The 23,170-nt window shown below is 32.1% G+C and overlaps 2 protein-coding genes and 1 pseudogene across 2 annotated transcripts; 1 reads left to right on the top strand and 2 right to left on the bottom strand.

Annotated features, from left to right (window-relative positions):
* Window positions 1-6,121: 6,121 nt before the first annotated feature.
* On the top strand, window positions 6,122-7,948 carry LOC106642022 (uncharacterized). The gene is made up of 2 exons (XM_089593917.1): window positions 6,122-6,197; window positions 6,380-7,948. The coding sequence occupies exons 1-2, from the start codon at window positions 6,180-6,182 to the stop codon at window positions 7,463-7,465; spliced, it is 1,104 nt and encodes a 367-aa protein (XP_089450043.1). The 5' UTR covers window positions 6,122-6,179; the 3' UTR covers window positions 7,466-7,948.
* Window positions 7,949-9,271: 1,323 nt separating this feature from the next.
* Window positions 9,272-11,808, bottom strand: LOC106642014 (putative glutathione-specific gamma-glutamylcyclotransferase 2). Its single transcript, XM_014356641.2, has 3 exons — window positions 11,377-11,808; window positions 10,258-10,408; window positions 9,272-9,907 (listed from the first exon to the last, which is right to left on the bottom strand). Exons 1-3 carry the CDS (start codon window positions 11,382-11,384, stop codon window positions 9,434-9,436), a joined length of 633 nt encoding a protein of 210 aa, XP_014212127.1. The 5' UTR covers window positions 11,385-11,808; the 3' UTR covers window positions 9,272-9,433.
* A 7,169-nt stretch (window positions 11,809-18,977) lies between these two features.
* Window positions 18,978-20,575, bottom strand: LOC111643829 (odorant receptor 13a-like; annotated as a pseudogene).
* Window positions 20,576-23,170: the final 2,595 nt, after the last annotated feature.

Below are 23,170 nucleotides of genomic sequence, written 5' to 3'. Positions count from 1 at the left end.
TGCCGCAACAGAGCGTACTTCTTCGGGTGTTCGTCCAACTCCTCCCAGTCGCTTCCCGAATCGTCGTCCTCCTCGACATCCGTCGTCAGATAAACGTCGACCTTGTGGAACCAAAACTCCACCATGAACACCTGTGGCCCGGCCCTCGTGTCGAAGCAATTGCACTCCAGCATCGTGGACTCGCTCGACCATTCGGTCCGTGAGAATTGGAAGCTCCGCGTGCCCGTGTTGTTGAGGAACCGCACTTCCACGTCGCCCTCGATTTTTTCCTCGTTTTTCAAATTACAATGCAATATCTGTTCGTATTCCATTTTTTCGGAAGACTGTGCAAACGGGAACGATTGGGTAGTCAGTTGGAGCTGCCACTTGTAGCCCAGACAAGGGTCCTTGAACACTGGCGACACTACTCTCCCGTTTTGGCTGATGTCGCTCAGGAATACCGTCCACCGGTAGTGGTTCAGTTTCTGACCGATCACGCCGGACGTGCAATCGGTGTCCAAGTTGAATGATGCCATTTTCTTTCTTGTATTGAAATCGCACTGCACAACCAGTCCTTGGTCAACTGTTTGTTTTGGTATTCTTTGACTGATGCCTTTGCGATGATTTTCAAAAAGTGAATATTCGAGGTGATACTCGTGGAACAAATAACTATTCTTTGACACTAACTTATTGTGGAGAACATAAGCTACGACTGATGCCTTTGCAATGATTTTCAACGTACAAATGTAACGAAGTGAAAATGGATATTTATCATCGTTCATTTAGTTGGTCGTTAATAGCCAAGTCGGTCTTGGGATTGGTCAGCTACCTGATAAGCGCTTAATGAATTTGGCCCCGGGGCCTTTCTTTTAGACCTCCATGTGCGCTTTCGCTATGAGGTGGCGTACAAACTTCATGCGAGAAATTACGTCAACTGTTAGTCCGAATTCGCTTCTCGACTTTCTATGCGTTCATCGACAACTTTCTTCATGGCTATACTGATAAATGCACATACGATGCAAACAGCCCAATGCGCCTATCTTCGAATATCTTGTATTCACCAATATTTCAAACTTTTCGCAAGAATATTGAATCTAACGGCCTTTATTTGTCAATTGTTTTAGCAAAACTTGGTACAACTGATGGAGTAGTCGACAAAAGATTGGTCTGGTTACTTGTAGGAAATACTACAAAGTATTTATGGAAAAAGATTTTAATATAAACTAGAGTTTTACCAATGTGCAAGCTTATAAGGACCATAAAGGCATTAGGCAGTTTAGCCCTAGAGCCATTTACTGAATGAAGTTTATGGAGCGGCTAGTATATGTTTTACATCGTGTTCTTGAATTGCAATATAAAAACTACTTCTTAAAGATAAAATATTAATTAATAATTCTTAATTACTCTGTTAATGTGCTTTCTTGACTGGTTAGGATGCATTTTTCATTCTTCCAAATAAAATCAAGGAATGAGTAATTGTTTTACTTTTCTGTCGTAAATTTTATAAATTTAGTTTTTTTTTTTTTTTTTTTTTTTTATGTCATGGGGGAACTATTCGGAAAAAAATCAATTAATCAAACGAAAAAAAAAAAAATTGTTAATTTATTGTTTGCAATGGTTAAATAAAATTTAAATACTTTTCTTATGAAATGCAAGTGCCATCCTGTTAAATGTTTAGTGATGATTGTTTTATCTTGCAGAGTATGAATTTTCAAGGTTCCATATATAATACAGAGTGGATAAATCTAAGCACTTCTTCACGTCAAAGTGTTGTATTAGTTATGATGCGTGCTGCCAAACCCATTTTAATAAAATGCGGTCCCCTGATATATTTGACACTCGGCTCTTATATTTCCGTAATTAAATCATCCGTAGTATTTACCAATATTGTTCGATTTATAAAATTCATGATTACATTTTTGTTTGCAGATTTTGAAAGTGTCATATTCCATTTATAACTTACTGAGAAAATCAAATCAGTGAGTCGATAATTTTCATTGAATTTTAAACAAGCCACAACATCACAAACCAAATTGTGCGTGTGTTTAAAAAAATGGGTTGTACTTATTTGAAATAAATGTATTACAATTATGAAATTGATGCTGTCAACAATTAATAAAAACCCCTCTAACGGCTTGTCATAAATATTTTTAAGAAATTTTCTTTTCTTGAAATACGTTATACATGTAACCACAGTTAAACACAATTAAAATTAAAAATCGATTTCTTCTCCTACGTGTTAACAACGTCAGTGGTCTATAACAAGCCATGAGTCATTTCATTTTACGTCACTACGTTGCTGCCTAATATTAAATACTAAGTAATCTCAAATCGAAAGTAGCGATGAGTAACGACTTGTACTGCTCCTCTTTATTTAGACATTTAAACACCGAAAAATATGTTTATGTTATTTATTAAAATCGTGTCGTTAATTTATTACCAATATTTATTATAAATATTAACTTGAAAACTCCTTTTTACTATTTTAAGTATTAATGGATGCCTTTTATACCTGCCAGCAACTGCATTAAGTAGTGACAAATATTGGGCTATATCTGGGTTATATTTATATAACGATTGGGCTGTTTGCATCGTATGTGCATTTATCAGTATAGCCATGAAGAAAGTTGTCGATGAACGCATAGAAAGTCGAGAAGCGAATTCGGACTAACAGTTGACGTAATTTCTCGCATGAAGTTTGTACGCCACCTCATAGCGAAAGCGCACATGGAGGTCTAAAAGAAAGGCCCCGGGGCCAAATTCATTAAGCGCTTATCAGGTAGCTGACCAATCCCAAGACCGACTTGGCTATTAACGACCAACTAAATGAACGATGATAAATATCCATTTTCACTTCGTTACATTTGTACGTTGAAAATCATTGCAAAGGCATCAGTCGTAGCTTATGTTCTCCACAATAAGTTAGTGTCAAAGAATAGTTATTTGTTCCACGAGTATCACCTCGAATATTCACTTTTTGAAAATCATCGCAAAGGCATCAGTCAAAGAATACCAAAACAAACAGTTGACCAAGGACTGGTTGTGCAGTGCGATTTCAATACAAGAAAGAAAATGGCATCATTCAACTTGGACACCGATTGCACGTCCGGCGTGATCGGTCAGAAACTGAACCACTACCGGTGGACGGTATTCCTGAGCGACATCAGCCAAAACGGGAGAGTAGTGTCGCCAGTGTTCAAGGACCCTTGTCTGGGCTACAAGTGGCAGCTCCAACTGACTACCCAATCGTTCCCGTTTGCACAGTCTTCCGAAAAAACGGAATACGAACAGATATTGCATTGTAATTTGAAAAACGAGGAAAAAATCGAGGGCGACGTGGAAGTGCGGTTCCTCAACAACACGGGCACGCGGAGCTTCCAATTCTCACGGACCGAATGGTCGAGCGAGTCCACGATGCTGGAGTGCAATTGCTTCGACACGAGGGCCGGGCCACAGGTGTTCATGGTGGAGTTTTGGTTCCACAAGGTCGACGTTTATCTGACGACGGATGTCGAGGAGGACGACGATTCGGGAAGCGACTGGGAGGAGTTGGACGAACACCCGAAGAAGTACGCTCTGTTGCGGCAAAAAGCCAAGGCGTTCGACGACTACAAGATGCTCCTGGACAACGAGCAGTTCAGCGACGTGGTTGTCGTGGCTGGTGGTAAAATGATGTACGCCCACCGGTGCGTCCTGGCGGTGAAGAGTCCGGTGTTCGCCAGCATGTTCCGCACTTTGATGGTGGAGCAGAAGACGAGCACCATCCACGTCGATGACATTGAGTACAAAACTCTGCGGGAAATGCTGCGGTTCATGTACACCGGGGAGGTCAAGGGTTTGGGTGACGTGGCCGTTGACCTTTTGTACGCGGCGGACAAGTACCAGATCGAGCAGCTGAAAAAGATGTGTGTGGACAAACTCGTGAAAAAAGTGAGCGCCGACAACGTTGTCGAGTACATGGTCCTCGCGGATAGACACGACGTCGACAGATTGAGGCACAGGGCTCTTCGGTTTATTGCGACTAATGCGAAGAATATCATCAATAAGCCGGATTTTGTAGATTTAATGTCGACCCAGCATCCGATTTTTTTTGATATTTTCAAGGCAGTGGTCTCCCAATGTTGTTGACCACGTTGCCAAAAATGGACATTTTATGTTTTACCCGTTGTGCGTGACTTGTATAGTATGTAAATATAAGAGAACTAAATCGGTACAGATCGATGTACTTAATATATGTATAAATTTTTTTTTGTAAAACAGAATATGTGATTTTCTATGTCACATAATTGAATTGTATTGTAAGACTCTTTGAAAAGTATGTCATTACATGTAAGATTTGGTACAATTTGTTTTTTGCTCCAAAATGATGTACATCTTTAGTAACACAAGTAGTCTTTGCAAAATTTTAAAACCAATTAAGTTCTACAATCGATACAGTTTGTCATGAATACGTATCCTGTAACAGTCTAATATTTATATATGTATATATTTTTTTAAAATAAATTTTACACCACTTTACTTATGATTTTGGTTTTTGTTTCACATCTGATAAAAATTTCATGCTGTGCTATTTAATTTTTCGTATAATTTGGTACAGTGACTGTTGTACTGATAACAAAAATATATATGCTTTAATATACAAACGTACAATCAATCCATTTGTCATCCAAGAAAACAAGTGTGGTTATAAAACACACATAAGTTTTAAATTAATCGCTACAAGTTGGGTTTTTTTGAGTAAAGGCAAAATATTTTACACCAAAGTATAAAAATATTACTTGAAATTAACAGAATCAACAATAACTTTGGTACAACCTCGTAGGTAACAATATAAATATATTTTCTTAGGCGCAAAAACTTTTATTTTTACTTGGATTAACAAATTTCACGTTTTTTCTTAAAATATGTCTAGATCACGTGGTGAGGCCTATTTATTATTTTATATTTTAGCCGTGTTTCAAGAAACAGTTATCACATCAAGTAGTACCTATTTATGAAAGTATATACATTTTTCAAAAATACCATTGTGCTGCGCACTTTTGAGTGATCGACCTCCTACATATTTACACTTTTGGAGGTAGATTTTCGGAAAAAAGATAAATTGTTAACTTGCCGCAAACAGTACAATCAAAGTTATCTTTTTGTTTTATATCTACAAAATTAGTTGCGGCTGGTTTATAATTAATAAAATGGCTCTTCTGTAAGTATTAGTAACAATTTGTTTGATCAGCGCCATCTAGCGTTGCGGATTTTTGAACTAAAAAGTGGCCCTAAACTTTTGAACCGGGCTTTAGTGCGTAGAGCCAATTAATCAATTATAAACCAGCCGCAACTTATGATGAAGCTATGAAATGAAAAAACAACAATATGTGTGTTTTTGGCGGCAAGTTAACAATTTATTTCTTAATAATAAATTGACCTTCTATGTGTTTATTCTTTTGAAGATAAATTTTTGAGCATAAGATAGATTGTAAGCTTGCCGCTAAAAATAAATGTATCGTTAATTTTTTATTTTATAGCTCTGTCATGAGTTGCGGCTTGTTTATAATTGATTAAATGGCTCTTTTTCTGAATGCTCTGATATAGAATTTTAGGAGCCACTTTTGGCCAAAAAATAAAGACCGCTAGATGGCGCTGATCCAAAATAATTATTGCTATAGCTACTCACAGTAAAGTCACTTTATTAGTTATAAACCAGCCGCAACGAATTTTATAGATAGATTATAAAAGTTTACATTTTTTGTGCTACTTGCGGCAAGTTTACAATTTATCTTTCACCTTAAAATAGATTTGTTCATCTAAAGTGTGCTACAAAAATGCTAAGTGATGATATCAAGTAATAACATAAAATATATCTGAAAATGCTAAGAGATGCCATTGGATGGTCTATAAGAATTAAGTTGTATAGTTAATTGATGCATTATTTGAAGCTCATACGCACTAATTTCGCTTTTCATTGGTTCAACAAAGCTTAGTTGTTTCGTAACTTACAAGGGTCAGTTCAGTTTGGTTTCATAGAAACATCATATGTGATTTTAAGTTCCTGTAAGTCTTTAGGTTTACTAAAAGATTATTTATATTTTACGGGGAACTTTAAATCTTACACATTTTAAAGTAAATTTGCTTCTTCTTACAGGTATCCATTGAGTACTACATGATTGGAGTGCAATATATTACTTTGGGAAGTTATCAATTAAAAAATGAACCAAATATTACAGGTAGATACCAATAGATTGTTAACTAAACACTAAAAATTAGCATTTTTAGGTACAGCTAGAGAGAATTGTAGAAATATAAGAAATCCAAACGATAAAGCACAGATAAACGAATCATGTCACACCTCAAATCTTTAGAATTTATCGTATTTGTTAATGATTTGGATAATTTTATCTTTTTGCAGATGGAACTCTATGCTCTTGATGCTCTTGGTCATAGGGAATCCGAACTAACAGAATTACAACGGAAAATTGAACTGATACGAAAGGAGATGGAATTGCTGAGCTGTAACAGGTTCGATTTGGTTGAGTACAGTAAGCCTAAATATATTGCAACGAAAATACAGAAAGATCCGACAGACAATTCCAAGAAGTTTGCAGATTCCCACAATGAGCTTGTAAAGGGTCAGAATGTGATTCAAAGGCTGAGTAAAGGTCTAAAAAGTCTTGACGAAATGATACGCAGGCTGGAGGAGATCACGCGAAGGAGCAGTTTTTCCAACTGTTTGCTGCCCAACGAGAAAGACCAAAGAATTTGTCTGTTGGAACAAGACCTTGAAAAGGAAAGAAGCTTGGTGGAGACTCTACAGCTATGCTTGAAAAAGGAAAAGGATTCAGCAAGGAAGGATAAAGCAAGTGACACGGAATTGATACGCCAATTGAAAATCGAACTGGAAGATTCAATGAAAACGCGCAACAAGCTCCTTGTTGAATTGAAATGTTTGGCTATTGTGAGTGCTTTTAAAAATGGAAACTTGTCGGAGTTTAAGAATAAAGAGGGTGAGCAACAGATGATGGATTTGAAAAAGGAATTGGAAGCAGAAAAATGTAAAACCAAGGACTGTCAAGAAGCTCTAAAGAAACTTGAAATCGAGAAGGGTAGACTGGAAAAAAAATGTAAAGCCTTGAAAGAGGACAGAAAAATACTGGCAAGTAGCTTGCACGATGCGGTTCTAAAAAGAGATCAGATCGCAAGAGATCTGCAAAATGCCAGAGCTGAACTTAAAACTAGCACTAGGGAATGCGATTCGCAAAAGTTGATTTTGGAAGTGACAGGTGACGTTGAAAAGAAGCCTGATCAGCACATGTGCAATGAATCATGGGAACTCCAGTGTCTTAGAAAAAAGCTCAAGAACTCGTATGGTCTCATCGGCACTTATGAGACCGAGACGAAAATATTGAGGCAATTGTTGGCTGAGTCGTCTATAAAAAAACAACTGGGGGTAGAAGTATTAGGTTTGATATACAAACTGTTTGATGGATATAAATAAACAGAGGTGTTTTATCGCGAGTCAAGAAATCTATCTCAGAAAATTAAATAATATAGGGAAAGTCGAATCTAAAGGCCATCTACCAATGTTCATTAGTAATGATCCCTCAAATTTGATTAATTCAAAGGAGATGTCGATCTCTTACATTTTTTTTGTAAATGATCCCAAAGACTACTTGAGCAGTGTATATTTCTAATGCCTTTTATGTCTGTGATTTTACAAGAGGTTGTACTTTTCTATATAAAAATACAGGAGAGCCCATTCACGAGCTCCTGAACTAACAAGTGTTAGCAAACAGTATTGAATGAAAATATTCTGCAGTATTGTGTAAATATATACATATATTTTATAGTATGATTGTTATCATTATTGCATTTTTAAAAATACAATACACAGTACTTACGCGATCTATTTTTATATTTTTAAATTGTGTGCCAAGTCTACTGTTGATATTTGAATTACAAAATAAACTACTATCAAAATATAAACTACATCCTGTTACATGTTTTATAATTCTGTGGTTAAATGTGATATTTTGTCTATTAAAAATAAAGAGTCTTTATATTAAATGCGTTAGTTCATATTTTTTGTTATTAAATGTGAAATATATATTAAGAGCGGAGCCATGGCTTTTTTATAATAATAACAGAGTTAGCCTTTTAAATTTTCAGGAGTTTTCACAATAATATTAATGCAGTAAAAAAAATTTTATTTCAATTTGCAATAAAAGTTAAATTTTTAATTTCTGAGAGTACTTAATAACTTTACCATTTAATTAATCATCAATAATTAACAATGTCCTCTATTATTTTAGTCTTAGTGACCCAAGGTACTTCAAAGACTTGAGACCACATTTTTTTATATTCTACATAAAAAAAGGGACCAAACGCGTTTGTGTATCTTGTATTAATGTGGCTGTAGATAGATTTTTTTTAAATGTTTCTACCTTACCGACTAGTTGCTTGGAATTATACTCTAATTTTTAATTAATCTCACAATTTGTTAGCACTAATTACTTTCTAGCAATTATGCAAACAAACAGAAATGAATTTATTGTGTTCAATATGACAAGGAATAGAAAAATAATTAAAGATTCTTATGATTAAGATTTTATTAAAAAACAATAGTATCACAAGTTCCAGATCACAATTAGTACTCTTTGTTAAAGAATGCATTGATCTTGTATAACTGTACGTACACTCTAAAAGATGATTGTATTTAAGATTTTCCATTAGTTTAAATGTGCTTTGATAAGAGTTCAATATAACGTTTAAACATATTAAATTAAACATAAATTGATGTGCAGGTAAACAAAATCAATAAAATTGTTAATTTGCTATCATTTTTATTAAAAATTATTAGCATGTGTCAGTAAAAAATATGTGAATTCGTAGAAATATAGAAAAAAATAGAAATCAGACCTTATGTTGCCCAGCAACAGGTGGATCAAAAGTTTTTAATTACCTGTACACTTTAATCAATGTAATACAATTAAAAGTGAGTTTTTCAGTAATACAATCATCTTAATTTATGCATATTTACCGTATTCAGTTACGCCTGAAATATTTTCATCTAATATATACATAAAAATCACTTTAAAATTACCATTTGAACAATTTTTCTAACAGATAACAGCATACAATTTATCGTCATACTCTTATCCAGTATCATTGTAAAAATTGTACTTTATGTTTTATACAATAGACTTTCCATTACAATTATAGATTGGCAGAAATGGAGAGTTTGTCAAAGTTGTCTTATTTAAACAACATACTTTAACATTATTTTTTTCCTAATTTTTTTTTCCTTAATTACACTAATTTTTGTTTAAAATTCGAGAAACGCCTTGAATTCTTGGGCGAATTTTTATCTCCCGATGATTAAATTTCATCACGCTAGTCACATGTGTTTAAATACTTGGTCTTGCCGAAGACATAAATTAATCTTAGAAGTTTATCATTACAAAAATCATTGAACTGTTACATTTCGTTTATGTCGCTCAAACTCCAAGGTTTTTTCCTTTTTATTTTTCAATGATTCTATTTGCTTAACAGCATCTTCTAATTCATACAAATGTGCATCGTATACTTTAGGCGCTATAGCACGCATTGCTGCGGCCAAATTGTACAAATACTCGGTGTTGTGTCCACTGGCTCCAGCGCATTCTGCTATGTGCCCAGCTATTGTGCTAATATTCTCATATCCAGCAAAGTTGGGATTATCTTCGTGGCCGATGTAGATGTACATGTGAAAGGCTTCTTTGTCTATCTGTGACTGGCTAACTGGATAAAAAAGAACGTTTTTCCTCTCGTAACCTCCTCTTTCCCGATAATCGAGGTGCTGTGTCACACTTTCAATGTTTTCAGGAGCTATTTTGTATGCACAACCCCAGACTTCATCTTTTGGATTGCTGGAGGCAAGGAGTGTGACCACCCGACCAGGCTAAAAATAAAAAAAGGAGTAAATTAAACAACTGCATCAACACAGCTTTGCGATATTTAAAAATACCTTCAATAAAACTACACTCAAAGGCAACTAAAAGTGGAACATTAAAAAAAAAAAAATAAATAAATAAATTTGTGAAAATTTCTTTGTCAAGTTGAATAAGGTGACAGTGGTTAACAACTTTTTCTTTTACTCAGTGTTTGTTGCTACACAAAAGGCTTGGGCATTCTTGACTTGTAGTATCAGCAACAACTGTTTCTAAAGTTTGCACCCAAACTAATTGGATTTGTAGCTTACTGGGAAATGCCACTAAAAAAAACTAAATAAATGACAAAATGTCAACTTACTCGACTAGGCACTCCTCTGTGATCGGTGCTCATCTGATAGAACCTCCTCACATATCCCTTAATGTGACCAACAACTTTTTTTTCATAGGGAAAGTCTGCCTTCCATATTAAAGAGCCGTAGCCAAACACCCACATGTCTTTTTCCTGTTTACTGCAAAGAGAAATTCCAAGATTTAATTAGTTTAACTTTTTTTACTGTTAGGTCGAGAGGTAAAACATGTTAAACTGAGTTGTCTCCTACAGAATTCTTTAACTTTAAAAATCAGTAAGTTAAAAAAAAAAAAAAAAAAAGTTATTGTGCCAGTACCGCACTGTTCTCTACTACTTGTGAGTATGATACTAAAGGCGTTAAAAGACGAAAGAAAAACAACGTCGCATGCACGGTTGGCAGCAGCTGTCACACGTCACACATCACACACTTAAATGACGAACATTTTTCCCAATCACACTTTTTTTTTTCTCTCTCACTCATTTATACGGAAACAACAAAAAATGTGCTCGATAATTATGTTCTAAGTGGTTCAGGATGACGCAAGAACAGTGATAAGCGTGCACTTATTTATCTTTGAGTTGCCCCAAAACGTGGGATATCGAACAAACCTTTTTTTTTGTAAACAAAATGTATACTACACACATGTGAGTGCATATATATAAGTATATAACTACACGTGATGCAAAAATCCCACGCGCGTCGACGAAACTGACGCAACTGTCGTCTGCAGTTAAGTATATATGAGTACACCAATAGGGATAAACAATTGAAAAATAAGTATAGGTACTTACATGGACATAATTTTATAGAACAGAGGAAAAATGTATCATTTCGTTCGCAGAAGTGAAGAAAAGCAGTAAAGGTTATCTCGATGAGAAGTAAGTATGGTTCATTAAATTTAGAACTGAAGAGACGCGCGTGCAATGTCCGTCTACTGCAGGGAAAAGCTGAGCAAGATCATCGATCTAACGGAGCCAAGGTCAGGAAAGCGTGTGGCGGCCAAAATGTGTATTCATGAATATAAACATACTTTTTTTATAGGTAAACAAACTAATATACTGGTGAACCCGTGTTGGAGCACATCAAAATTTTTAAAGAAAAAAAAAACAAAGTGTGGGTATACCTACCTCTTCATGATGGTTGAAATCGATATCGTGAGTATTGTTTCCTCTTGGTTTTCGTCGCGAAATTATTGTCTTGACAATCAATAAGCCAACAAAGGCTTTATTTACCTACAGCCACTGGCTAGTTGTTCACTTGATAAAAAAAATTAATAGAGCCAGCCCATTCAGCAGTCTTATTTCTCTCTACACGTATACTTATGATTGCGTCAGCCAGAGAGATTATTTAGTACTGCATCGGTTTGACCTTTTACAGTAAACTTTCTCTGCAAGGTCTGCAATCTGCAATGACTCTGCGGCTATACACTACCACAATTTGTACCCTGTCTGCAACCGTGTCGGGTTGGGAACTGTCCGCTGCCGCACTGAGTTGAAGCGCGTATGGAGGAAGAGAAAAGAGCACGAGAGATGGGCGATACATATATTCCCTCTCTCTATATTTCCCGAAAACGCACCGTACGTTATATACTCTGATGGGATAGGGGATACACACGGATGAGATGATGTAAATCTTGCATCATCCCAGCGTCAGCTGTCGGTGCTACATGCATATTAAATAATAAGTGTTTCAGTAGTTATATATGCAAGAGTACACATGTTGTATGATAATTTTCCCTTTTGTACGTTACACCTGCGTGAAATGTTAAGATAAAATAGGTACTATTAAAGGTACATGTACCAAACCCATTTCAAATACTTATCTGTTGGTCCTGCATGGATCCAGTTTATACTTATACTTATTTTTACTCGCAATGTTGATACTTATGAAACCGTAATTATTAAAAAAAATAATGCTGTACTTAGTATACATACCCTGGTTGGCCTAGGCCTACCTGTAGGTACAGATCTTGTAACGAAAAATTAGTGCAGTAATTTATGTCAGTCATCGGTAGAACCTCATTTCTATATAGATTCGCTAGTATTTAGAAATTTTCATAAATATTTTGTTATAGTTATATGTGGTGTGATCAAAACAAGCTGGAAATTCAAAAACTCTAGGTCATGTATCACCATGAAATAAAACAAAAATGTATAATTTAGGTGGAGTAGTAAATGAGGTTTACAGTAGAATGCATTCAAATTCAATGTGACATTTCTTTAATATAAAATGGTCCAATTCTAGAGTCATGCGACTCCACAAACGAATTTCTCGAAATTTCGAAACGTTGCTGTTATAAAGCAAACAAATTTAAAAAAACAATTTTTCTCATAACTGTCCCTCTCGATCATTACTTTTGACCCTCATGGATTTTCAAATATTAATGTATGTACATACATTCGAAAACCGCTAAAAGTGAAATTTCTAAAATACACAGGTCGTAGTAATAATTAATCCCTTTTCTTCAACTCGTGTTGGCTTTGGCTGATGCTGCGGTCTGCATGTCCGTACAACGGGATGAGCAGAATTTCTTATAACTCTACTTGTATGCTCTAAGATTGCTTCGTTTTATACATCGTAGGCCAAAAATCTAACTGTAAAGTTAAAAAAAAAAATTTATTTGAAAATTAAGAAGTACAACATAATTTGTCTGTTTCATTATTAGTATTGAAAGTGAGATCTCCATTGGTGCGTGTGTATGTGTTGTTAATAAACAAACATTTCAGTGCTCTCTGCTTTCAGCATCAATCATGCGTTTATGGAGATTAAAATTTTCAAAAATGTTTTTTATCTTGCACTCACGATATGAATTTTTTTCGTCTTGCGTACGGCAGAACATACTAACAAAACAATAACAATTTCATGTTTTGACTGGTGGTAATTTTATATATTGGAACGTGAAATAACTAAGTTTTCGCAAAACGACCCATTTGTGCATTTATGCACGTATAAAATGAATACGTGCGTTTTGTAAGCTCTTGGGAGACAATTACTTTATGTAATATGTAGGACAAAAAAAAGAGTACAAGTTAGCACAAGACGCGACATGATACTCTTGTTCTTGTGAAATCCTAACTTTTTTGCTGTGAGCAACTCGTCACTCTTCCTTGTATTACGCTAATTTGGACAAAATAGGAGTAAAAAAATAAATGCCGATGCGTGCCAAACATTGTACTCCAGTGAAAAATGAATCTTCTGTGAACATCTATTAGGTATCTTTTGGGAATTTTTTTTTTTAACAATTTTAAATTGTTGTTCCAACAAGTCAAACCAATAATAAATGGTCTTGTTAGAGTTCAAAAGATAAATTCTGCTGGTCATTTCGTGGAGATCAAATTGGGGACAAGAAAATTGTGTAAATAGGTAATCTTCCGAGTCTCTCAAAGATCCGCGGTGAATCACAGTGAAAAAACCGCATTGCTGTAATAGCTGTTTCTTGGTATGTACTTTATATATGAAACATATAATTAAGGAGACGAACCTTGTTGTTTTCGAAAAATTAACTAGAACAGAAGAAAATGTTGTGCCTATAAATGAAGTTTTGAATCGGTACTTATAAGTTTTTGCGTATTTTGTATGATTTTCTACTGTGGCGAGTAATTATTCACGTAATTTATTGAGAGTAATCGTATTATAAAAAAAATTTTCAATTAAATCTAATTATTGAGATTAACTGTACCGCTGGTACTTCCTTGCTTATAACTATAACTAAATACTTAAAATATTCGTACATTTCCTGTAGTACATACAGGTTAAAAAACTATAAATTAAATAACAGGAGATAAGTACCTTTGAAAAAGTAAGTAAAATATTTTATGCATATGAATTAAATTCATTCGAAAACTTTGCATTATAAATATTAAGTAGTGAAATTGTGTTTGAATGAAATTTTGCTGACACAAAATTGCAATTATGTAACATTAAAAATCTATTCACCGAATGTTCCAATGGAATATACATACGTAAGTTCATCTAAGTACTTTATCCTTTTTTTAATCGCAGTAATACTTATTGAGCTGTAATATTTTCTGGTGTGCTTCGCGTACTACTCTTATGAAATAATTGTATAAACTATGGCTATATCAACACTTGAATTTTTTTTGAAAAGAAAAACTGACGACTTTGATGTTATTTTTTACGTTATTTATAACATAGTGAAAAAATAGACGCTATACAAATTTTGTACATTTCTTCATCACAATTAATTTCACTTTCAATTATTATCTATCGATTACATTTTTTCGAATCTCATAAATATTTGAAGAATACTATTAAATTATTTTTTGTTAAAAATTTTTTCAATAAGTATAACGTTTAATATTTGCTTATAACGTTAAACAAACAATGACGTAATAGTACTTTTTTCAAATTTATTTACCAGATGATAAGTTTTTCAAAGATTACTGAGATAACATTGTTTCTAGAATTAATTTATGAAATTTCCGAAACAGGAATGAGACGGTTTTTCCCCTGATACAAAAATACAATAACAAAATTTGTACTGGTATATTACAGATACATCAATGAATATTAATTTATTATAATGCTAAAAAATTTCTCACATAAAATTCAGCTGTAAGAACTTTATTTTCATAAAGAATATTTTTAAACTATTTAGCATTATATTTTACTCATAGTAAGAACATTTCAAAGTGGATAGCGCAGTGAAACTTCATACTTATGTTACAGTCGTGTGCATTTTTGAAAAATCTTGTTTTTAATGAAAAAATTCAATAATGCATAGCAATCACACAAACAAGTTTATTTAACTTTTTTGACATTAGATGATAGGCGTACAAGACGTTTATTGGAGAAGTTTTTATGATACATCTGTTTTACAAAACATTAGTATAATAATAGTATAATAATAAATAAATTAGTATAATAATATAAAATATTAGTATAAATAAGTGTGGTTGTAAATAAATTTTAAAATGATGCTTCCTAAAAGCAAACTCATGAGTTAAGTGCTAGTAATTACATCATTTCGATGAGTCGCAGTCGGTCTTTTATATTCCTCATTTATTATACATACATATATATGTATACTTATTTATTAAAACGCTAACGGTAAGTATGCCTTCGTCTGCGGATACCAATACCTCTCGTTTAGTTTATTTAAACATTGATTATTTATAGACAAAGTGGGTGTGCTATACATGTAAGTACATAAGAAAGCCACTATCAGAGAAATAAACGCCTCTACACAATTATGAGTCTGCTCTATTAAAGTACTACGTCTGGTTTTATCATAAGTATTTTGTTTTTTCAGTATACACGTATTGTATTGTTTTTTCAATTTTATTCCATAAACAGTTTTTTAATGAAAAATGTTAGTATTCAAAAGGTTTTATTTTTTACAATGTAATATAAGCGACCAAAAGTAACCATTTCTTTGATTCTATATATTTCCTTGATGTTAAAATTATAATAGTAGACTGTAAAGTCTCAAGATTTTTTCTCGTTAACTGTGTTTAAAAAACGTTTATTGGCACAATTATAAATTGTAAGTGAAATAAATTAATATAAACTTAATAAAAATATCAAATTAGTAAAGTAAAAAATACATTATCACAAACAAATACACTTTTTTCATTCCATCTATCAAAAATATTAATTGAATTTTTGTTATAGAATGAACTATAGTCATCAGATTGGTTTGCTTCATTCAAAATTATCCTTTTTTTACGTAGAAATACACGTGCATGGCATAGTCCAATATGGCATAGTATTCGATATAATTTAATATCCGTATTATCCACTTAACATATTAACTCTGAACTGTCATTTTCTTAAGAAGGTTCGCTATCTTATGAAATTATTACTCACAGTTTACTAAAATTGTACCAAGTTCGTAAAGAGTTTCAAAACGTCAGTTTTCGTATAAGTAATGAAGTAAATGAAACAAAATTGTTAAAACATACATGGTAACAGGAGAACAGCGTAATTATTGCGATAAAAAAATGCTCACAGAGTTGACAGTTTTTGACAAAATTTTCGTCAGTCATAAAAGAATACCAAAGAAAGATATGTGTAAAACATTTTTACGCCCACTACTATTTGAAAAGAAAAAAAAAACAGATTCATTAAATTAAACAGTTGATTCATTTCTTCTGTTAGTTGTATTCATTAGAGTATTAAAATGATCCACCGAATTACTTTTTTTTGAATATTTTCTTACTATTAGCCTTTACACACCTATAAGTTATTCAAAAAAGTCTTATTTACTATGAATAATTTTTACCAACATTTGTGTTCGCTTAAGAGTTGAAATACAAACATTTAAAAGTTAATACCTTATAAAATAAACGGCAGTAAAAATTTTACTACTTAAAAGGATATTTATTTTTGATACCAATTTATCTTATCACATATATAATATACTTATTTACTGGGTGTTTAAGTTTTAGTTATTAGAAATCTTAAAGTTTTTTAATTAATATTGAAATGGTTTGTATTATTTGGATCATTCGGATGGTATTGTCAAGGACAATGACAAACACAAAAAAATTCGATTTCTTGTGATCTACGATTTTTGTATACTGAATATCTTGTCCTAAAATATAAAAACGAGTTGTAGTTAAACAATAATAAGCGGGTTTTTTCATTTGTAGCGTCAGGATATCGTAGAAAAAAAATTACTGCATTAAAATAACGTTATTTTTTCTAATCTACTTTTGAAGTAATAGTAGAAAACTAGGTATACATTTTTTTTTGTAATTTGCGTAGATTTGTGAATTTAACAGCATCCACATTTAATATTGAAAAATTACCACTGTTTCAGATAAAAGGAATCCAGTTTTTATTTAATTTATTATTGACACTTAGACAATCAAAAATTAAAACAAATACAACATTTACAATCACATTCATGCTAAAAATTGAAATTATAAGAGAAAATTTGAGGTTACGAAATAGATAATTTTAATATTAACTTGTAAAGGTGCTCTAGCACCGTTCCAAATAAATTATTATTTTTATCACCAGCAAATACCTACAGGCAACAAAAATATTGTCTGCAAGATGAACAAAGGCTAAGAGAACGTGATATGTATAGTTGGAACATGACCAAACAATAAAAAGTTAGTGCAGCTCACTCAGTGCAATTAATTTTCATTTTTTATAGCAGATAAAAATTTTTAGGATTCTTACAATATCAAGTTCTTTAACTTATGTGACTAAATTTCTATGATGCATGGGTGACTAGTATACTTTTGTTTGATGCATTTTTTTAGACAAGCTTTTTTAGTATCATCACATGGCTTAAAAATAAATGTACAAATATGTTAGTAGTGTGTCATTAAAAAAACATTTTCATCTTACGATGAATGAAACTTTCTTCACGACCAAGGATTGTATTGATTCTAAAAATAAAAATATGTGTCATATATTTTTCAAGCTTATTAAAAAAAAAAAAAAATGATCCACTTTAGGTAAAGCCAAGATAAAAAGAGTCTGATTTGTAAGTTCTGTAGAAATAGTAAGATGCAACAGTAGGTATGCTAATAGGCTCGAAGATAAACTATTTTTTATTAGTAAAGCGTAAGAAGTGCGATTGGATTTTGTTTACTGTGTCAATAAATATCTGGTCATGTGTGTAAAAATGTGCTTGAGCGTGTGTATGTGTGTGTCATCAATTATCTTTAATTCAATACTATTAATAGGTCAGTCACAGCTCTTCTAAGAACACTTTTTTTGTTTGAACCGCAGAGAAAATTATATACCTTTATGAACAGTTTGTCAGTGATCTTGAATGAAAAAAAAAAAAAAATTAATTTCAGGACAGCAATAAGCTTTAAAATTACTGATGGAGTGTTATATTAGTAGATGTACCTAAGATGATCGCTACACCCTGCAAATAGTACCGATTTATCTGTAGAAAACTTTGCAGTAGGGGCAAATAAGTTAATATAGAGGTTGGGGTGGGGGTCTAGTACGTAAAAACTTGGCCGTGGGTGTACATGAAATCTTAAACATTACAAGTGTGAAACTTTTAATATCTTTAAAAAAATCGATCATAATATTGAAAATAATTATTATATAATCAACTTGTGATGAAAGAGGCGTAAAGTCTTGTATCATGTTAATTACAATAATGGCAAAACGTTTTTTGAGTAACATAGTTTTATTCTTTTTTCTTAGAACAATTTTTCTTCCCCCACCCTTCTTTAAAACCACCATTGAGAGCTTTAGTTTGTTCATTTACGACTTTAGCTTAAGCCACGTGCGTAGTTGCATGGAAATCCCAAGAGACATATATATATACACATTTTTCATGCGATTTTTCCGTGTACAGCACGTAATTTATTCTACTGAGAATATGACTAGACTACTCCAGGAACTCATAAAATGGAATTATTTTATTGAAATGTTTTATTCCTTGAATTTATGATTATGTATCACCCACCACGAGATACTCCGTTTACTTATGAAGTATTAAAACTGAATATTCCTCACTCTTTAGAAGAAATATTATACCATGTGAGAGAGAAAATAGAGGTGATGTGCAAGCAAGAATTAGCGAAGAAAAGGCAGAACCATATTATTATTATTCATTTTTTTTTTAAAACATATATTTTTGGTACGCATTAACATTATTTCTTGGTTTTCTAAAATTATCCGTAATTTTATTAGAATAAATTATCATTCAATGCTATACATGATAATATAAATTTTTGTGTCATAAAGTCTTAACATATTCATGTTTAAAAAAAGCATTCTTCGATATCTAAACAAAGTTTCGCAAAAATGATAGATATGCCATGGCAGATTTCATCACCTAAGGAGAAGTACAATGTAGTAAAAATTAATTATCATTTTGATCTTATACGTAATTTTAAAGTTATATATAAATATAATCTTACATTTGTAAACATAATCAAAGAAAAGTTACAGAAACTTCCTGCCATCAATGAAAGAGATTCTAGCGAGCGTTTAATGCAAAATATGAAATTCTTTTGATCCTTAACAGGCAGATAATACCACTTGCATTGGTAAAACGCATTTGAAACATTCTGGCTATTAAAAAGTATGAACATTCTTAGAATCACATGGTTTTTGTAACTCAAGACAGGTAATTTAAATTTATAGGAACCTCAAACATTAAATATTCTCCAATCCAGCAGTAAGCGTAAAGTCGAAAAATATTTAAAAATCCAAAAATTAAAAATGTTACCAAGTTGGCCGTATTTCCAACAGAAACACTCTAAAAGAAATAATTATTTACTATGAAATGATATTTTAAATAATGGTAATTTAATTTTTATTCGCAGCTTTGACCATGATATGCTAAATAATCGCACCAGTAAGACTTGGTAAACAAGAGTACAAATTGCAATACTGGCGCCTAAAAAATGTGCCATCAAACATAACCTGTAAATTTTTTTTTATCCTTAGTCCAATCCTAAATTTGGGTGGTTTGCAAAAAAATGTATTAGTTTTTACGTAACCTTATACTGAAATAAATTATATTAAAGTTATTTATGTACTTTATAAGTTTTTGATGTTGTCGAATTGCACAATTTAACTCGTGCATTTCATATGGAACAATAATATTACTTATTCTCATCGAAAGAACACCCAACTGGCCACATAAGTGGGTAACGATAAGTAAAGTCAAACAGTCCATTGCATTTTGAGTAAAGATCAGTGTATACATCATTGGAAATTGAGAAATGTATGTTAGAATAAAAATATTCTCATTCTTTATTTCATAGGGTAGATATATTTTATATGGAAGGTCGTAAGTAATCGTTTCCGTGGAGTTTATATGTTTAATAAACCTGTGAATAAAAAAAGTTTTTACTTTTAACTGTGAAATATTCCTAAATAAATAAATGATTATCATACGTACTTAGGTGATGTATTAAAGGCTTTGTGAAGTGTATAGAATACCTGTTATACCGATTGACATGACCACTATCTTAATAAAAAGTTTTGCACGTGAATTATAAAACAAAAAATACTTTTCTCCTCATTATTTTTATAACTTTTAATGGAAAAATCTTGTGAAAAATCAGCAAGAATTTCACCGTAATCTTTGTTGTATTTTTTCATCGTGTACAATCGTAAAAATATTTGAATAAGTGTGACATTTTCTACAACAACCCCAATAATTTTCATTAAATTTAAACTGTTTAGAGCAAAAACAAGGGCGATATGGTCAAGAAACGTTTGATAAGTGAAATAAATGAACAGAAAAAAGAAAATAACATTATTAGAACTATCTGGCCACAGTCCCAAAGTCATGATTAGATACTTATTTCAGTTAAATAAAAATTTTGCTTCATCCAGTTCTTTTTGATTTTGATTGTTCAATTTCATCATTTTAATCCAAAAGTTAAAAAATTATTATTTTTGTTCACTATAACAGTACACTTTTTTTTGTATATATATTTTCATTCATGTCATCTATGTTCTGCGGTTTTACGCATCGAACTAATGTGTACAATAGTATGTAACGTGAACATAGTACGCTTTCATCAATAATAAAACATGTATTTACGTACCACTTGCAACGAAAAGATAAAACATGTTATTAGGAATAATAAGCAACACAACTACTACAGCAAACAGTTTTTCTTTTCTGAGTCATTATGTTGGACTATTTTTGTTGAGATCCACTAAATTGTTCGTAAGAATTATTTAGTTCATAATGATGCTCGAGCATTCTTCTTTGGAAAATTATGCCCGTGAACATTTACCCCATGTGTGCTACACGCACTGGTCTCTATGCTTAGATCATAAACATAATTTTTATTTCACAACTTAAAGCAGTAGACTTTTGCCTTAAAATTGTTTTAGTTTGCTTTAGTTTAAAGGACACTTTCAAGGTCAGTACATTACACAGTTCAATATATTTTGCAAGACATTTTAAACTAATAGTTTAAATCACATTTTAAAATAAATGTATAAAATGTATAAAACTTATCTAAATGTATAAGTCTGTGATGTGTATTCCCATCAAAAAAATTTTTGTTCGTTAACGTTTTTGTTCTCAAATGTTTTGTTATTCCCTAAGTGTAGGAATCTGAAACAGTATCACCTGCATGGGGAAAACGGCGGTACTTGTTCACAAATTACGTAGCCTCTTATGTGATGAGATTTTTTCAAAACGTAAAACAAATTTTTATAAACCTTCAAAAATTTTAGTTAAAACAAAGATTAGTTCATTAATACAAAATTTAATAAGAAAAAATTTTATTTATTTGTTTTACCCCCTTTACCCACCCTCTTAGCCCCCGTTAGCCTCTCCTACATATAAAAACACATTCTTTTTACTTCCCTGTTAAATTAACTTACTCAAATTTTAATTAGCAAACCAATAATATATTCGATTATCCCCCTCGTCATCTCTCCAACTGCGTATCAATCAATTATATGATTTTTCAAAAGAAAATTTTTTTTAGAAAAGATTATAGTTATATCACAGTCGAAGAGTTATCGTCATAATGGAGGGTCGGTGCGCGAAGCGCGCAGAGGGGCGAAGCCCTACTACTATATATATGTTAATATTGTTTTTTACAACAAAATACACCTATACTTAATAGCCTTTAGGATTAAGTTATACATATTATGTATTTGAGACATTTAACTCTGAATTTATGAAAAACTTGATGGGTTGAATTTGTACATAATATAGTATTTACTAATGATGAACTACATATTTCGAGTATTGTAATGAACCATTTAGTTCTAAGTACATTTTTTTACTCTAATCGGTTTTAGTCTAAGATTTTATTGATACAAATTGATACGAAAATAGTGTTCCAAGTTTTTTGCACGAAGTTTTTACATTGCAATTTGTACAAAATGTACCATGGTTGTCGTAATATTTAATTTTAAAAAGTAATCTTTGATTGTTTGTAAAAACTTGTTTAGGATTAAACTTCAAATAATAATGTATGGAACTGTTTCAATCTTAAAAACCTATTGAAGTTTGTACAACGACTTTGACTTTTCACTCGACTGAAAATCAAGGTCAAATGAGGATTTATGACATCAGCTGCTTTTGCAAAGATAATACTATTTTAAACAATGAATAGTAGTTTTTACTACGTGATAGATTTTGCCAGGAAAGGCACTAGGCCCGAGGGACTCCTTGTGCTTGCTGTGGTTAGATGCGAATCAAGTGCGAATCCTATTTTTTCTACTGGAGGCACAGTAAATATACAAAGGTGAAAAAAGATTGCTTATAAATCTATCGTAATAGATATTTATACATTTGGTCAGATCATAAGTAAGTATAAATACACCATAACCTATGTGGAATCGAGTTAGACCTGGTTCGAGAATGGAACTCACCCAATATTAGGGTCTGATTTTTAGTTTAAACGAAAAACTAAAATTAAACAGTGGGCATAAAAGATTTGTATGTAGTATGGTCAAATTATAATCTTAAGAGAATGAGATATCCAAGTAGTTTAATCGAATAGTAATGTAGGAAAACCAATTTCATCCAAAAGGTAAATTGTTAAGCATATTTTTGCTAGTTTATTTCATTTAGCATGAAATTGTCACTACATTTAGACACGTTATACTGTTGAAATACTGAAGTATTACGTAGATACAGACGATAAGAGTTACTGCATACGCTGCTGTCTAAATATACAGCGTTAGACAACTGAGTAATTGGTTAATCATTTATTGTATTAGTATGAACAGTAATATTTTATAAGCTTTGGCTCGATAAAATTCATAGCTGTTTGAAAAAAAATTCATTATTTCAGACTACACTTAAAAATTTTTTTTTTGGGTTGGTGAGTTATATTGACTTGCAAGTTAGAAAAGAACTATTTACCTTTATAGGTAATTATACCTGTTTCTTCTTTCCTGTTAAATAAAAAAATCAACTGATACATAATCCATCACGTAATGATAATTAAAACATATTAATTAAAATTGGATGCTTGCAACGAGAAA

Source organism: Copidosoma floridanum, unplaced genomic scaffold (assembly GCF_036245765.1).
Source record: "Copidosoma floridanum isolate Cflo_tuat_1 unplaced genomic scaffold, Cflo_Japanese_pri ptg000020l, whole genome shotgun sequence".
Classification (NCBI taxonomy): Eukaryota; Metazoa; Arthropoda; class Insecta; order Hymenoptera; family Encyrtidae; genus Copidosoma; species Copidosoma floridanum.
The sequence above is the reverse complement of the archived record's forward strand: the minus strand, read 5'-3'. Positions and strand labels throughout refer to the sequence as shown.